At 40.2% G+C, this 13,965-nt stretch overlaps 1 protein-coding gene across 1 annotated transcript in view; it reads right to left on the bottom strand.

Annotated features, from left to right (window-relative positions):
- LOC119428945 (cystathionine beta-synthase) overlaps positions 1-13,667 on the bottom strand; it is a 26,350-nt gene extending 12,683 nt beyond the window's left edge. The window contains exons 1-5 of the mRNA XM_037696652.1: positions 13,574-13,667; positions 7,395-7,698; positions 4,635-4,741; positions 4,331-4,465; positions 4,136-4,215 (exon numbers count right to left, since the gene is read on the bottom strand). Coding sequence (XP_037552580.1) covers positions 4,136-4,215; positions 4,331-4,465; positions 4,635-4,741; positions 7,395-7,690 — 618 coding nt within the window. The 5' untranslated portion in view covers positions 7,691-7,698; positions 13,574-13,667. The remainder of the gene's footprint in view (positions 1-4,135; positions 4,216-4,330; positions 4,466-4,634; positions 4,742-7,394; positions 7,699-13,573) is intronic.
- Positions 13,668-13,965: the final 298 nt, after the last annotated feature.

The following is a 13,965-nucleotide window of genomic DNA, read 5'->3' as shown; positions in this document are numbered from 1 at the left end:
AAAATGTTATATTTTATTTATTGTATTTGGAGGCTTTGGTCTCGGACCCTAAAAGTCTTGGTCTTGACTCGGTACAATATGGTCTTGGTCTTGACTTGGTCTCGGGTTAGGTGGTCTTGAACACAACACTATGAGTAAGTGAGGAATGATTGGAATTACAGTAGTCCCTCCTACTTCGCGGTTCAACTTTTGTGGAATCGCTCTTTCATGGTTTTTCAAAGTAAGATTGTACACGAGCAAACTAAATTTCTTTCCAACAAGATTCAAATTCATTTGAACTGTAATTTACAAACTTTTACACCATTGTCCACTTTTTATTACATTTACATAAGAATGGTAATTTGAAAACGCAACTAGCAGAAGCACTTCCAGTGCAGCCTGGGGCATTTCTGGCAGTAATATTGTTATTTGGCCTGTCACAATAAACAATAAGGGTGCATTCACACTAGCCCCGTTTAGTCCACTTTAATCGAACTCTAGCTCGTTTTCCTAGAAAGTCCGGTTCGTTTGGGTAGGTGTGAACGCGCCATCGAACTCTGTCATGGAACAAAAAGGCGAACTCTGGCCCGGGCTAAAACCTAGGTCTCGGTCTGGTAGAAGAGAACTCCAGCGCGGTTCGAGTGCAGTGTGAATGCAAACAGACCGTACCCGCTCTACAGGGTAAACAAACACGCATTTCTCTGACCTCATATGGAGCCGTCAGCTGCCTTGTGTGAAAAAACAATATTCTCCATGGTCTTCTGTCTCATCTTCTGCTCATGCTAAATCCATTTTTGAAAAATGACTAAATATAACTCCTAAAACTTGATGCCACTTCATTTTATTTTTATTTACAGAAGAAGAAGAAGACGTGTCTTCAGAGGTTTTTGTGTCATTTCTTTCAGTAGTTCTTGGTGCAGCGCCCCCACAGGCGAGCGGGGGAATAGGTTGGTTCAACAGGTTGACTCAACTGCACAGTGCAGTGTGAATGCAAACGCACCAGTTCAAATGTAAACAAAAGCTCATGAATATTGGTCCCGAACCGAACTGAGTCTACCGGACTATCTAGTGTGAAAACGACCTGAATCAATTAAATCGCATGATAAATGAAAATGAGGTCGATAATTATCATTTATCAGCTTTATCGTTTCTTCATGTCTCTCTTTCTACTGAAGACACTGGATGACAAAAGGCTCAACTCTAGTGCTTCATTGACCACTCCCTTTCTCTTTAAAATCTGTTTTGACAATCCAAAATTACGTTTTTGTATCATTAAAAGCAGCTAAGCTAGGAGCTAAGCTAACAGGCTGACCTCAGGGGAGAAAAAAACCCCCCGTCTTGTCAAAGCTCCAAAATTCATGGTTGAAACCTGTGCCTTCATCTAAAGTTTTTTTTTATCTGCAAAAAGAAGCCGAGAACTTGTTTACTGATTCATTAAATGCTTTGAGTGAAAAATGCTATGCTAAAGAGCTCAAACTACACCGAGCGTCCGCCATTTTGAGAACCAAAAAACAAGGAGACAGCCCATGTCACGTCAAGGGGCGTCCCTCCCATTTTTCTTGACACGCTACTCGCTCCCTCACTATCCATCCTTCGGTTCAAACAGCCTTATACTGCCATACAGTGGTCAAAAAAGATACTACACCCAAAAATTGACCAACGTTTCTTCTTAAATTTGACAATAATTACTAATTATTGTCAAATTTTAAACAATATTATTGTTTATCTCAATAATTACTGAGACAATTAATCACCCAGCAAAATTTGTTACCGTGACATGCCTAACTGTAATGCTTTCAAACAGATTCAAAAAGGCTACAACTGGTAAGATCAATCAACCTTTATTTATACAGGTAAATCCCATTGAGCCTCGAGGACTCATTTACAAGAGAGACCTGATTTCAACAAAGAAAGATGACAACAACGGACAACAGCAACAACAATAAGCAGTTTTTTTTTTTTTTTTAACAAATAGGATGGCTAAAAGGAAAAAGGTAACAAAACAAAAAACAGCTAGATTCCAAGACAAATGTAGAAAACTAAAAACAGGAACATGTCTGCATTGGACCCTGCCAGGAGTCCAACAGATTCTTAAAGCCACTTAGAGAGGTCAAGGTCGAGAGCTTCAAATCTTTTTGTAAGATATTCCAGGAAACAGGAGCGGAGTAGGAGAAGGCCCTTTTGCCTAGTTCAGTCCTCACTGAGGGAACACTGCAGGTAATAATGCCCTGAGAGCGCACTCCGTAGCTGCACTCACGCAGAGACATGTAGGAGGAGATGTATGAAGGCAGCAGACCAAGAAGTGATTTAAAGATGAAAATGTACCAGTGAGAGAGTCTACGTGAAGTTAATGATGTCCAGTTAACCAATGAATACAGAGTGCAGTGGTGGGTACGATAATCACAGCCAGTTATGAATCTCAGTGCACCATGATAGACAGCATCCAACATCTGCAGGGTTCTTGTAGGAGCGTTCATGTAAATAATATCACCAAAATCAATTGAGGGAAGGAAAGTCACAGATACAAGGCGTTTTCTAGCATTCAGGGTTAGACAGGATTTGTTTCTGAAAAAGAAACCCAGTTTAACTTTCAGTTTCTTTACCAAGTTTTCCACATGGAGCTTAAAAGAGAGATGTGAGTCGACCAAGATACCCAAATACTTATAGGAATCAACAAACTCAATGGGGACACCATTTGAGGATAAAATCGGAGGAAGAACTGCTGGGACCAACTTCCTATTTGAAAAAAGCATCCCTTTGGTTTTTTCGGCATTTAGGACAAGTTTGAGGCGAAACAAATCAGTCTGGATGTAGTTAAATGCAGATTTCAAAAGCTGGAAAGCCTTAGCAACTGTTTTAGCTCGACAATAAACAACTGTGTCGTCAGCATAGAAATGTATGGATGCATTAGGGATGTTTTTGCCTACATTATGTATGTAGATTGTAAAGAGGGTGGGTCCTAAGACTGAGCCTTGTGGTACACCATTGTTGAATGTTAAATAACTGGAGGAAGTACCATTATGTTGAACACATTGCCTCCGGTCTGAAAGATAGTTAGAGAACCAACCAATAGTGTGATCTGAGAAACCAATTTCTGAGAGTTTATGACACAAGATGTTATGATCCACAGTGTCAAAAGCTTTAGACAGGTCTAAGAAAAGTGCAGCACAATAATCTTTAGCATCCAGTGCTTCAACAACGTCATTAAGAACCTTCAGTGAAGCAGTGGTTGTGCTGTGTTGTTTCCTGAAACCAGATTGATGTGGAGGTAAGATGTTAAATGAGTCCAGGTAATTTTTGATTTGAGAGTTTATCAGTTTTTCTAGAACCTTGGCTAAAATGCAGAGTTTAGAGATTGGTCGATAGTTGTTCAGTGAGGTGGGGTCTCCTCCCTTCAGCAAAGGAAGAACAAAGGCTGTTTTCCAAGTGTCTGGGATGGAGTTTTGTCTTATGGAGAGATTGAAGATGTGGGTCACAGGGACTGTGATGATATGAGCAGCCAGCCTTAAGAAATGAGGTGGAAGTTCATCTGGACCTGCAGATTTTTTAGGGTCAAGATCTTTTAACAGTTTATTGACCTCACTGACTGAGAATGGAGAAAAAGAGAAGGTGTGATTAACTGAGGATTGACTTGGAGGGATTTGATTTGTAGAAGTTTGGTTATTAAGTGAAGTGGCTGATCTTCCATTAGTAACTGTGTCAAATAAAGAACCAGAAGCAACAAAATGTTTGTTGAAACAGTTCAGGATCTCGTGCTTATTTGACACAGGAACAGAGTTAATGAGAAGTTGTGATGGGAGGTCAGATGATTGGGGGGTGCCTGAGAGAGATTTAATTGTTTTCCAGAATCTGTTAGGGTCATTTAGATTTTTGGAAGTCTGAGATAAGAAATAGTTGCGTTTTGCTGCTTTAACAGCAGTTGTGCATTTATTCCTCATCTGTCGAAAACTCAACCAATCAGTGTCTGAGCCAGATTTTCTTGCTGTGGCCCAAAGATGATCTCTCCTGTGCAGGAGGTCAGCTAGCTCTGGAGTAAACCAGGGGGTAAACTCCCTGAAAGATACTAACTGTTCATAAACCTTCCACAGAATCCACATCATAAAATCTGAATTATTCCTTTTGGAGAGATGTGGTTAGAACGTTACAAAGAACTCACCTTTTCCATGCTCATTTTCTCAGGCATGACGATGATGCAACGGTAGCCTTTTACAGCTGCAGCCAGAGCCAGTCCGATACCTGAGGCCACACAGGAACAGGTTTTATACCCCCCGCTGCTTGAAAACAACACTAGACATGCCTTGAAACGCATTTCCACACAGGAAGACGTCAGCACAAACGCATGCAGAGTTACCGGTGTTTCCAGAGGTGGGCTCTATAATCGTGTCTCCAGGCTTGAGAATCCCAGCTCTCTCAGCGTCCTCTACCATGCGAAGGCTGATCCGGTCCTTAACGCTTCCTCCAGCATTGAAGAACTCACACTTGGCCACTGCACACATGCGGAACGACGACAAAAATTGTTCCAAATGATTTTTATGAGCCTAAATATGGTAACACTTTCTTTAGTTTCATAGAAGTAACAAAAACACACACACCCCAACAACCTCATATTTACACTGTTTTACAGATGTCTCTGCTTGATAATACGAATGACTCACATATTTCACATTTGAGTCCAAACGCTTTGGGGATCTTGTTGATTCGTACCAGGGGAGTATCCCCGATCCTGTGCAGGATGTTTGGAAGGATGATAGGAGTGGCCTCCCTGGGAGGAGCAAATGGGAAAAATAAATACAAGTTTTAGCAAAAAGAAGGCGTAAACGTCTGGATTATAATACAACGAGGACAGAATACTTGTTTCTGCCTGTCTCACTCGTGTGAATGTTTCTGTTCAGTGCCCTGAGACGACTTCTGTTGTGACTTGGCGCTATATAAACAAACTGAACTGAATTGTGATCCATTTTTCTTCCGTACGTTTTTCAGCATCTTTCTCGTTCCACTATTTTTGTGACATTTCAACAAATCATTTATCAAAACGTTCAGCTCATTCAGGACAATCCTGCTATGACTTGTGGTATTGGTGCAACTTGAGCTTTTTGAAATATTTAGCCTTTTCTGCTGTTTTTTTCCCCTCATAGAAAATGAATTGAGCTCGTTTTACATCCTTCAAATCTTCAGCTCTATTTACAACCTTTTACTGCTCCTTTCACATTTTCTTCTGGTTCAGCTTCTTTCAGCTTCCTTGTGCAAACTCAAACATTTTTTTCAGCTACTTTCAGCTCATTTTTCAGCCGTTTTGTGCTCTTTTCAGATTCTTTCTGCAAAATCTCAGCTTTTTCTACCATTTCAGCTACTATACAGCTTTTTATGCTAATTTAAGCTTTTTCAGCTAATTCCACATTTTGTAAAATGCATTTCAAATTTTTTCAGCCTAATTCAGCAAAAATGTGCTCTTTCCACTTCTTTCTGGTAATTTAAGCTTCCTGCTGTCTTTTAGCTATTTTTCAGCTGTATTTGTTTGTTACTACCCCCCCCCCCCCCCAAAAAAAAATGTCATCACCAAACAAAAACAGGTCACACACTAATGTTTTGTTGGACCGCCTTTAGCTTTGATTACGGCATGCATTCACTGTCATTGTTTCAATAAATGTCACAAGATCTATTTCCATCCAGTGTTGCATTCATTTTTCACCAAGATTGATGACTAGGCATGATGGGTGCATCACTTCACCTGCCTCTCTTATTACCCTGATGCACCCATCACTCTGGAACAGGGTAAATCTGGACTCATCAGACCACATGACCTTCTTCCATTGCTCCAGAGTCCAATCTTTATGCTCTCTAGCAAACTGAAGCCTTTTTTCCAGTTAAGCCCCCAGTATACTGCCGCGTACGTCCATACGCAGAGGTATGCACGTACGTATGCAGAGGTACGTGCGTACCCCCCCAGCGTACCCTCCGTGCAAAGCTCAAATTTTTACGACCGCATACGCATACGCGTACGCGGTGTCGCACAATAAACTGCCCAGCGACGGACTGTTTTGTATGCGACACCAATGTATTAAATTCCCCTTCTTCATCCCTGATCTGGCCTTTACTTTTGTTTTTTTGCCAAGAGGCAGTGATCTCTTCCTCCTCCGTTGATGCCATGACTGAAATGGTGAGAAATGGAGGAATTTGTCACGAGCGAATTAAACTCAGGTCCAGTGTGGCTGCGGGAGGGTCTGGAGATTTCCTGGTGGGCTGGTCTGATGTGTGGGCTGTAGAGCCAGCGCTCTGGTTTTTTTTTGTTTTTAGATATTTTTATTAACAACATATAAACACAGAACACCGCTGCGGCGGAGGCCGTCAGCGCTCGTTTTTTTTTCTTTTTTCCGACCTGTCAATCAATCCAATAGGCGTGTCAGCAAATGACCAATCGGCGACCTCAATTTGTCCCGAAGGTAAACACCCCTTGTCTGTGAAGGTGCTCTGCAGCTGCTAGGGGTGTACGCTGGAGTATCATATCTGAACCCTCTGCATACCGTACACGTGTACGTACGCGTGAACGGACATACGCGGCAGTATACTGGAGCCTTAAGTCTCACCGATTAGTGGTTTTCTTAAGGCTACACATCAGTTCAGTCCCAATCCCTTGAGTTCCCTTCACATTGTACATGTGGAAATGCTCTTACTTTCACTATTAAACATAGCCCTGGGTGCTACTGTTGTTTTTCTTCAGTTTGATTTCACCAAACGTTTAAGTGATCGCCGATCACAATCATTCAGAATTTTTTTTCCGGCCACATTTTTTCCTCAAAGACGATGGGTCCCCACTATCCTTCCAGTTTTGAATAATGCGTTTGACAGTTCTTAACGCAATTTTAGTAGATTCTGCAATCTCCTTAGATGTTTTCTCTGCTTGATGCATGCCAATGATTTGAACCTTCTCAAACAGACTGACATCTTTTCGACGACAATACAATGTCTTTCGACATGGTTGTTTAAGAAATGAGAAGAAAATTGTGCTAAATTTAGCTTTTTCAGCCATTTCCACATTTCTTCTTCCACTTCCTTTTGGTAGTACAAGCATAATTTCTGCCTTTTCAGACATTTTTTTTTCCCTAAATTCAGCTTTTTTTTTGGGCCAGTTTCGTGCTAATTTAACCCTACTGTCAATCAGCAAATATGTGTTCTTTCTGCTTTGTTCTGCCAAGTTAGGCTTGTTCATCAATTTCAGCTACATTTCAGCATGTTTTTAGCCAATTTCAGCTGTTTTTCAGCAAGTTCTTCAACAATAAGCAGTCACACTGCATTTTCACAGGAAATGCAATTTCTCTAGTTTAGTTTACATTTCATTTCCCATAGACTTTTACTGGTTTAATAAAGACGATCCAATTTTTATCTCAAAAATAAATAAATGCAAACACAATTCTTACCTGGGAATTTGTGCATGAGGGGAGTCGGTCTTGGAGGCTTCCAAGCTCCATGTGCAGCGGCTGGGATGGTCTGGTCGGATCCATTTCCTATCAGGACTTGTGCTCTTTGTGCTGATCTGATTGGTTCTGTTCAAGCCTTCCTGGCTCTCTACCACGGTCAGCTTTTCAACTCCATTGATTGGAAACGAGCCCTCCTGGATCTTGGTGTCTCCGTTGCCGTGGTTGTGCAGCTTGGCAGTGTGCGGGCACACAGGGTTTTTGACAACAGTTTCTTTGGATGAAGGAACAGACGGCATGGCTTACCCTGCAGAATAACAGGAAACAGCATTATGCAATTGAAAGTTAGCAGTACTTTATCTAGATAATGATAAGCAAGGCCTGGTCTCACGTCAACAAAATCTGTCATAAATTAAAGGCCTAGCATTCCAGCCATTATCTTTGATAGCATCCTCAAACCATCGAGTTATACCATACCACTTTATTTACAAAGCACTTTAAAAAAGGCAACAAGGCCAACCATAGCAAAAAGTACATAAATCACAAAGAGGTAAAGATAAGAACTAAATGGCTAACAAATACAGACGAGTTAAAATCAGCTCACACAGTGTCAAAAGTCAGGGAGTAAAAGAGAATTTTTAAACGAGACTTCAAAACAGAGAGAGGGAGCCCGTCTGACATGCAGTGGTAACTCATACCACAGTTTTGGACTTGCAACAGAGAAGGTGTAACCTCTGAGCGTAAAACAAGTGCCTGGAACCAATAAAAGTATCTGGTCCGCTGACCTCAGAGAGCGCTGTGGGACATATGGCTGCAGCAGATCAGCGAGATAGGAGTGGTCAGAACTGTTCAGAGATTTAACAACATACGGAAGGATTTTTAAATGAATTCGAAAGTGAACCAGGAGCCAGTGAAGGGAGGCCAGAACTGGAGTGATGTGTTCTCTTTTGCCCGTACCAGTAACATACCCGTAAAAAAAAAATTGTGCTGCAGCATTTTGAACCAGTTGTAAACGTGCAATGGAGGTCTGACTGATTAAAAAAAAACAGAGCATTGTAGAAATCAAGCCTGGGTGTTATGAAAGCATGTATTATTGTTTCAAGATTACTTTTGGACAGTATGGGCTTCAATTTAGACAGTCGCCTCAACTGAGAAATAAAAAACAGGATCTAACAATCTAGGGTCTATTTTCACTCCCAGGTTAGTGACTACTTGTTTCTCTAAGGGGCTAGAGAGGGAAGGTTGATACAGTGGTTCCCGATTGTGCCTTCAGGTGGAAACAACATGACTTTTATCATCTTATGCAAAGCCATCCAGTCCCTGATGTCAGCCAGGCAGTCAAGAAGAGGTTAGTGTGCACCAGTGTGCTTCAAGGAGAGTAAATTTGGCAGTCATCGGCGTAAAAATGAAAAGGTATGCCGTGTTTACGAAAAATAGCATCTAGTAGCAGCAGGTATAAAGAAAAGAGAAGAGGACCGAGGATGGATCCCTGTGGTACCCCCCACTGAGTTATGTTTGTTCATTTGTCATATGCAGGTTCACACAAGGTCAACAATGTAATGAAATGTTCAGGATGAGAAGAACAGTTTAGTTCTAATCAGCTTCAGAACCGTAGAGTTCCATCGGCTCTAATGATCTGCAACTACAACAGCCTATCGTTAAGCCTCTATGAAGATACAAGGGTTAATGTTACTACACTAACGCTTTATTTAAGAAAAAGAAAATGCATTTGCAATGCTGGTATTTAGTTATATTTGTGATAAACTTAGGGAACCAAAAACTAACTTGTGGAGTTAAGGAACCAAAAAGTTAAATGCGAAGGTTAGAAGGAAGAAATGTCAAAAAGTAAGCCAACAAAACTGTTTAGGAAGCTACAGCCTTCTTAAAGCCTCTATAAAACTTTAATTACCTGACCCGAATAAAATAAAGCTCCACCGGTCAGAGTTTCCAACTTTCTTAAAGGTTTAGATGAAAGTGTAACAGTGTGTGTGCATGGAGACAAAAACACAGAAGTTCCCATTAAACGTATTTACGTACATCAACACGTGAGGTCATAAAATCAGTTGCAAACACTAAACAGTTCCCGTTAATGCTGAGTCACTACAGCACAAACAATTGGAAAAAAAAAAAAAAGCTCACTCCTACTTTGGCACAGGTGAGGTTACTCCTCCCTTGGTTTCTTTTCCGCAGGCGTTCATCGCCGATCGCCTCGTCATCGTGACGCAAACAAGTTCAGTTGGGGGAAGTTTGTTTTGACGGAGGATTTGTGAAGACAGTGAGCGTAACTGATGCAAGCTGCAGTGGGAGTTGCATCAGTCAATCAACAGCATAAAAACAAAAACTGTGTTCAAGACGTCAGAGATACACAGTCACAGAATTAATGCTCAGAATGTTCTTAGTAAAGATTTTAAAATCGCAGTGAGATCAACACAAATCTGCAGGCGTGCTCCTGTATCCACGTTTATGATCAAACACTAATCATCTTTATAATGTGGATATCGTCAACAATAAAATAATTGATACTCGGTCAAAAAGTAGTGAACAGTTTGGGCGATATGCATCTTTTTAGGACAGTGGGAATGTTTATGAAGCATTCACACTATCGTGATCCATTTTTCTTCTGTACGTTTTCCAGCAGCTTTCACGTTGCACAATTTTTGTGCCATTTCAACAAATCATTAATCAAAACGTTCAGCTCGTCCAGGAGAAAGGGGTTAGGACTTTTGGTGCAACTTTAGCTTTTTGAAATATTTAACCTTTTCTGCCATTTTTTTACTCTTAGAAAATGAATTGAGCTCATTTTACATCCTTCAAATCTTTAGATGCGTATACAGCCTTTTACTGCTCCTTTCACATTTTGTTCTGCTTCAGCTTCTTTCAGCTTCCTTGTGCAAATGTAAACTTTTTCCAACTACTTTCAGCTCATTTCAGCTGGGGTTTTTCAGTTGTTTTGTCATCCTTTAAGATTCATTCTGCTAACTACAACATTTTTATGTTTCTTCTAACTTCTTTCTGCTAATTTTAGCGTATTTATGCAAGTTTAACCTTTTTTTTCCCTAAAATTTCAGCTACTTTTTAGTGGTTTCATGCTAATCTTAGCTTTTTCAGCTAATTCCGCATTTTTGGCACTCATTTAATCTTTTTTAAAGCCTAATTCAGCAAAAATGTGCTCTCTCCACTTTCTTCTGGTAATTTAAGCTTCTTCCTGCTTTTTAAGCTACTTTTCAGCTTTTTTTTGCCAATAGCTTTTTCAGATAATGTCCACTTTAAGTGCTCATTCCTGCTTCTTTCAGCCTAATTAGGCAAATGTGTTCTTTCTGCTTTCTTCTTGTAGATTAAGCTGTGATTTATTTGTCTAAATAAATGTTGAATTGAAGCTTGTTTCATTTTTTTTTGCATTCTTTTGAGCAAATTTCAGCTGTTTTCAGATACATCAAGTTTTTCATGGTAATTTTTGCTACTTCCAGCCTAATTAACTCCTTTCTGCCAATTTCAGCTTATGTTACTTTCAGCTTATTTCTGCTAGTTTGTCTTTTCTGCTATTTCAGCAACTTTTTAGCCGTTTTGTGCTAAATTTAGCTTTTTCAGCTAATTCCCATTTTCTATTTCAGCTCCTTACACTTCCTTCTGGTAATTTAAGCTTCTCACTGCCTTTTCAGCTACTTTTCAGCCAAGTTTTGCTAATTTCAGCTTTTATAAGCTAATTTCCTTTTTTTTTTTTTTTTTTTTTTGCTAATTTCTGCTAATTTAAACCTAACTCGGCAAATGTGTGTTCTTTCTGCTAACTCAGGCTTGTTCTTGCCTTTCAGCTACATTTCAGCATGTTTTTAGCTAATTTCAGCTGTTTGTCAGCAGCACTGCATTTTCGCAGCAAATGCAATTTCTCTATTTGTTAATGTTTTCATATTAAAAAAAGGTTTTTTTCTTTCTTCCCCAATACTTTTCCTGTGTTTATGCAAAATATTATCCACTCAGAAGGTGCACCACACAATTTTACAGGTTAGCGCTCAAACGCCGCTGCGTAAACTCATCTGGAAATGCTCAGATGTAACTGGTGTTTATCGATTCTCAGTAGCTTCCAGTTAAAATGGCTGCACACGAACCGTCACTAACACGCAGAGTACACACCGGGGGCCATCTGTCAAGGCCGAGGCCTCTCTGTGGCTCCAAAGTGAGTTCAAACGATGTTCGTGCACTTCTTCTTAAACAAACAGCAATGAATGGAGTGACGGGGGAAAAAAAAGACGACCCCAAGACTCAACCAACACCAAGAATGTTCAGTGACCACAAACTTCCACCTTTCTTAGATTATTTCCTTGGATTTATTCATTTATTTTTGCACAAGGCAGTAAATTATTTGATCTCCTGCCACTGTCCGAATGCAAAAAGCAGCAGACAGGTGTGGCGCTCTCATTCATTCACACAAACTCTGTGACCGCTGCTGATTTAGGCTACAAAGCTGCCACAACTACAAATGTGGGAAAGGGGCTGTGGTATGTGGTGACCTTACAGGGTTCAACAAGGAAACCCGACCCCCTGAAGGCATTCAGCACGGCTGCAGGGCGACTAAAATGGAGGGTTTAACAAAAAGGGGAAACGTCTCTTTTTGAGTTTAATGAGGCACACCAAAGCCAAGTCAAATCTATAAAGCTGAAATGATCACCTGGTCAGACTTGGCAACATTAAGCCCAGTAATAAAACAAAGGGAAACCTTTATCAGACCCATTTAACTAAAAAATCTGCTTAGTTTCTAATCACCGTTGGTATGTTCACCCTGCAGATTTAGACAAGTTGAAGAGTTAAAATGGACTCAGTCAACCAAAGAAGGAGCTTTAACTGCAACAGAAGAAAAGGAGAAATCCAATAAAGTTCAGCCAGGTCATTTGGACGGTTTCTTTTTTATTGTTGAGACGTTTCGCCCTTCATCCAAAAAGGACTTCATCAATCTGAGGAGCCACAACAAAATTCCCACAAGCAGCACACTCACATAGTGGACCAACTATAGTGTGACGGTGAGAAGATGGTTCCTGGGGGCTGCCCTCTCCCCCGTCAACTCTTTTGAGGCAGCTATAACCAAAGTGGTTCAAAACATCAAAGTTCATGCTCAATCATCCAGGTAAAAAAAAAATCTGAATCAAAACAATCTCGGATTGATGAAGTCCTTTGGATGAAGGGCGAAGCGTCTCAACAACAAAAAAAAAAAGATGACCAGAGTGAAACTTAGTTGATTTTTTTTACCTATCGAACTTTTATGTTTTGTAAAGAAAGGAGAAATAAACCATTGTATTGTTTTTGTACTACTAGTGCTTAGCGTATTCTTAATTTAGTGTACTTCTTAGCTCATACCTTAGATCTTATTAGTATTTTTTTTTTTTTTTACAATATATGCTTTTGTTGGATGTAACTGGGACTGTGTGTACACAACTTCGTTCCACTATGTGTATGACAATAAAGAAACCTTGACCAAGGCAGAGTAAATTGTTGGCAAAAATGCAAGAACGGTGTCCTCAGAAATAAAATATAAAAAAAAGTAGACACTCATCATCTAACATTATGATTAAAACTTGGCATAAATATGCAAAAACCTACCATAAGTGTGCAGTAAAACACTTTGCAACAGCTGTTATCATTGCCTGATTAAAACAAATTACAACCGGTTTATTTAAGAAAAATACTCAGTAATTTCCACTAGTTATCTTAATGAGATCAAATTTAAGAGAGTTTTAGATGTTTTGCAGAATATAGCTAAATGTGGATTTGACTATAATAAAAATTACAACAAAAAAACAAGCTATCAAACGGTTGTTGCCGCCCATGACGTGCGACTTTTAATTCATTTGCTTTCCTTTTACAAGACATGGTTGAGAACTGAACAGATCAATTGAACAAATTAACCGACTTCATTGTATTTGTTGCCTACAGTTAATATCTACAGGCTTGGAAAAGTAAGGAAAAAAAAAAAGAGTAAGGTGATGGACTATTTGTAAATAGAAGCAAGAGCTAAGCGAGGTTATGTTCACATGATATGCTAATAGGTTACCCCAACAAAAACCAGAACTGCGCAGTGAAAATGTTGCATCAGCTCACCGTCCTTTCGTGTTTTAATGACCCAAACCCTAAAAAAACACCTCGTTATTTCATCTTTACTGTCTTTACATCTCTGCTCGGCCATGTTCACTCACCTGGAGCTTTAGAAGTACCTAAAAACGTCACAAATATCGTCCCACAACAAGATGCTCTACAGCCGACTCCGCATTGAAAATGAACACCCACTCTAGTAATAGAGAGCGGTACTGGAGCGCACGTGCAAGACACGCAAACCATGTGACTAAAGGGCGGAACGCTATTGGCTGCGGCGGGGGCGTCTGTTTGGACGGCTCGGCCAATCAGAGCAGAGATTTCTCAGTAAGGGCGTTCGGGTAAACGCCGAGTTAAAGTTACCCGAGCCAGCTGTTTACTTTTTTATTGAGCCAACACGCAGCGGACGGAGGCGGCTGCATGTGACAACTTGAGTGTCAAAGTGGCGAGCAGCTTGGATGTCAAAAAATGGCCGATGGTTTCAAATGTTTGAGAG

This window comes from Nematolebias whitei, chromosome 23, assembly GCF_014905685.2.
Source record: "Nematolebias whitei isolate Nwh7 chromosome 23, NemWhi1, whole genome shotgun sequence".
Classification (NCBI taxonomy): domain Eukaryota; kingdom Metazoa; phylum Chordata; class Actinopteri; order Cyprinodontiformes; family Rivulidae; genus Nematolebias; species Nematolebias whitei.
The sequence above is the reverse complement of the archived record's forward strand: the minus strand, read 5'-3'. Positions and strand labels throughout refer to the sequence as shown.